This window comes from Petaurus breviceps, unplaced genomic scaffold (assembly GCF_028583685.1).
Source record: "Petaurus breviceps papuanus isolate PSGF00001 unplaced genomic scaffold, PetGlider_PUasm1.0 90895, whole genome shotgun sequence".
Classification (NCBI taxonomy): domain Eukaryota; kingdom Metazoa; phylum Chordata; class Mammalia; order Diprotodontia; family Petauridae; genus Petaurus; species Petaurus breviceps.
In genome coordinates this window covers 34,271,881-34,275,100 of record NW_027187372.1, presented here as the reverse complement: position 1 = coordinate 34,275,100, position 3,220 = coordinate 34,271,881, and the positions used below count along the sequence as shown (strand labels likewise).

At 49.3% G+C, this 3,220-nt stretch overlaps 1 protein-coding gene across 4 annotated transcripts in view; it reads left to right on the top strand.

The window, feature by feature from the left end:
- The window catches only part of CD34 (CD34 molecule), a 34,967-nt gene extending 31,977 nt beyond the window's left edge, over positions 1-2,990 (top strand). For 3 of the 4 annotated variants that reach the window (XM_069074752.1, XM_069074751.1, XM_069074750.1), the window contains exons 7-8: positions 307-471; positions 1,415-2,990. In XM_069074752.1, coding sequence (XP_068930853.1) covers positions 307-471; positions 1,415-1,600 — 351 coding nt within the window. In that variant the 3' untranslated portion in view covers positions 1,601-2,990. The other variant, XM_069074753.1, reaches the window with a different exon arrangement.
- The last annotated feature ends 230 nt before the right edge of the window (positions 2,991-3,220 follow it).

Genomic DNA, 3,220 nt, shown 5'->3' with positions numbered 1-3,220 from the left:
CACACACACACACACACACACACACACACACACACACACACACACACTGATACCCAAGTTGCTTTTTAGTTGAATGTCATTACTTGTAAAATATCCCCCTATTTACCCCTGCACACAAAACCTGAGGGTCAGCCTCCCTGATATGTATGTAACCACCCATGGTTCACAGCCTTGACTTGGTTCCAAACATGTGGGAACCAGGAGGACTTGGTTTCTCCTCCAGTCCTTAGCCTTATCCTATCCTCCTTTCCCATTGCTGGCTTCCTGTGAGTGACAGACCTTTGTCTACCTGCACATTGCTCCTAGTTAGGGATCCAGGACTTCCAGCAACAGGACATCCGGAGTCACCAAAGCTATTCCCGAAAAACACTGATTGCCCTGGTCACCTCAGGTCTCCTGTTGGCGGCTCTGGGTACAGCTGGCTACTTCCTTATGAACCGTCGGAGCTGGAGCCCTGCAGGAGAGAGGCTGGTGAGTTCTGGGAGCTGCTGGGGACACCAGGGTCCATTAAGAGCAGAACCAGAGCTGTGGCAGGGCACTCATAGCATGATTATAACATGATAGCAATCATCAGAGTTGGAAGAGACCTCGGAAGTTCATATAGTCTAACCCTCTCATTGTAAGGGTGAGGAAAACTAAGCCCTCCAGGGGGAGAGTAGGGGGGGAAGCATCCCCTTCGCTACTGGAAATAAGAAGCCTTCCCTGACTCCCCTGTTCCATATACAACCAGCTTTACCACAACAGCAGGTGGTGGGTTAGGGAAGAGAGAGGGTCCTGTGCTCACTGGGGTCCAGCTTGTGAGGGAGAACCTCTGTGTTTAGTGGATAGAAAGGAATACTGAGGTCACACGTTTATTGTTCTCTGTGGGTAAAGTTACAGAGTTGGGCATGTGGTGGGAGAAAGAATAGGAGTCTTTAAAATCATCCAGGCTTATTTATAAAGCTGTTATATTCTGGGAGATAACAACAGGACCCTTCCTTTGCCCCATAGGTGGGTGGTGGATGTAGCAATCACCAGCCCTTCTGAACATCTTTGGTCAGAAAGAGATTAGGGCTAGGAGGGGAGGGAAGAGGAGGAAAAATTGTGGGCTAACCTCTTGGGAAATTTTATTTACTGGCCTGGCATCCTGTATGCCCAGCCTGCCCTGGGAATGTGCTCTGGCCAGGGGGACCATCCAGGTCTCCCTACCAGGCCAACTGCTTGACCTAACAGTGACATGGTTTGGTACCTCTCTCCTCTGTCCCCAGGAGCTGGAGCCCTGACCTCTTCTTCAGGAAGAATGGAGTCTTCAAATACAGATGTCACCCCTCTCCTTCTTTCCCCTTTCTCATTTCCCTGTCTCTTTGGGACCCACACCAATTGATCCCATACTTTCCTGCTTCAATAATGCTCCCTTTATTTATATACTGTCTAGGGAGAAGATCCCTATTACACGGAGAATGGTGGAGGCCAGGGCTATGGTGCAGACCCTGGGGCCAGCCCTGATTCACAGGAAAAGGCCAGTCAGAACCGAGGGGCTCAAGAGAATGGGACCAGCCAGGCCACATCCAGCAATGGCCACTCATCAAGACAGCATGTGGTGGCTGATACCGAACTGTGATGGGACAGGGAAGGGCTTGGAGCTGGTGGGGCCAGGGGAAAGACCTTCCGTCCCAGAGAGCAGTATGGCTCCTCCCCACCCTCACCTCCCCACTGTCCATGTAGCACCCCACTTCCCAAATTGTTCTTACCCTTTATCATTCTCCCTCTCTTTCACGACACATGCCTTTTTTGTGTCCCTAAGTTGGGCTGGGAGGGAGGAATATCTCTTAACTACCAGATGCCCAGGTCAGTGGTGCCTCTTTACTACTCTGTACAGAGTGCCTGCTGGGGACCCTAACTCTTACCTTGGTCTATTTGGGGCCAGGGTATGACAAGAAAGAGCTAAGGCTCCAGAGCCCATATGTAGGACTCTATAAATAGAGACTGGGCTCCTGGGGCATGAGCCAAGCTCCAGTGAATCTCTCTCCCTACTAGACCACAGAGTTAGTATCTCTGCCACATCAGTCTCTCTCCCCACCTCTACCTCCCCACCTGGGGCCACTCTCCCACTGCCAATTCCTAGGAAGAGAGGAAAAGTTGGGGCTGCCAATGCTTTTGTGTGGGAAGCCATTATTCGGGACTTTTCCTTCTGTTTTCTTCCTTTCTTGTAAGGAAGCCACATTAACCACTTTTTGTCCTTCCTGCCTATATAGCAAGACTAAACAACTTGTTTTTCCTGAAATGTTTCCCTCCGTCCTCCTACAAAACAGAATTGGCTGTCCTTGCTTTCCCTCTTAAGCCCAATACAGCCTAGCCATTTCTCCTGTAAGCACATATGCCCATGGGCAGCTCTCTGTGAGGTGGGGATTAGAACTAACTAGATTCTTAAAAAAGTTTTTTTTGTCTGTGCTTATGCTTTTGTAGGTATATATACTGGTATGTGGGGACATATCAGTGATAGCAAATTGTGTTCAATCTTGGCTTCCTCTGGGGAGAGTGGGAAGGGGGAGTAGAGATGACAAACCTCTTTTTCTTGTGCACAGGAAGCTGGGTCGAGGGGTCAGGCACTCTGCCAGCTCCTATTGCCTCATGCCCAAACGAGAGCCTTGGGATGGCTAGATGATATTTTTTCTGGCTGTCTCAGCCTTGACCTCTGACTTCTAACACCTAGCCCCTCTGCCCCAGGCAAGGTCCTTATCTCTAGCTCTCAGCAGCTTATGCAGGTGCCCCCTTATGAGCCTTACTCCCCCAGTTCCCCCTGCCTCCCCATCCCTTTCACACCCAGCCCTGTTTGTTCACCACCAGGAGTCAGCCTCTTGGGAGAAAAGGATAGAATAGTTTGGGGGAAGGAGGAAGCCCTTAGAAGCATTACTTTCCAGAGGCAGGGAAGAGGGTTGTAGTTTTTGGGGTTTTTTCCACCTTGAAAAAAATGTTTGTAAATACTGTAATTAAAGTGATAGTAAAACGGGTCATTTCTAAACTTGTTATTCAGTAAGGATTTTATTAAGCACTTATTTACCTGGTTTGAGAAACTAAACATGTGGGAATAAAAGGCAAAAAACATGACCCCCTGCCTTCAAGGAGCTCACATTCTAATGGGGGAAGACAAGCAGAAATCATACCTTGCAAAGCTGGTTACTGGAAGGGAGAGCCCCTGTCTGGGGAGAACTGCTTCTAAAATACAAGGGACCCAAGGGCC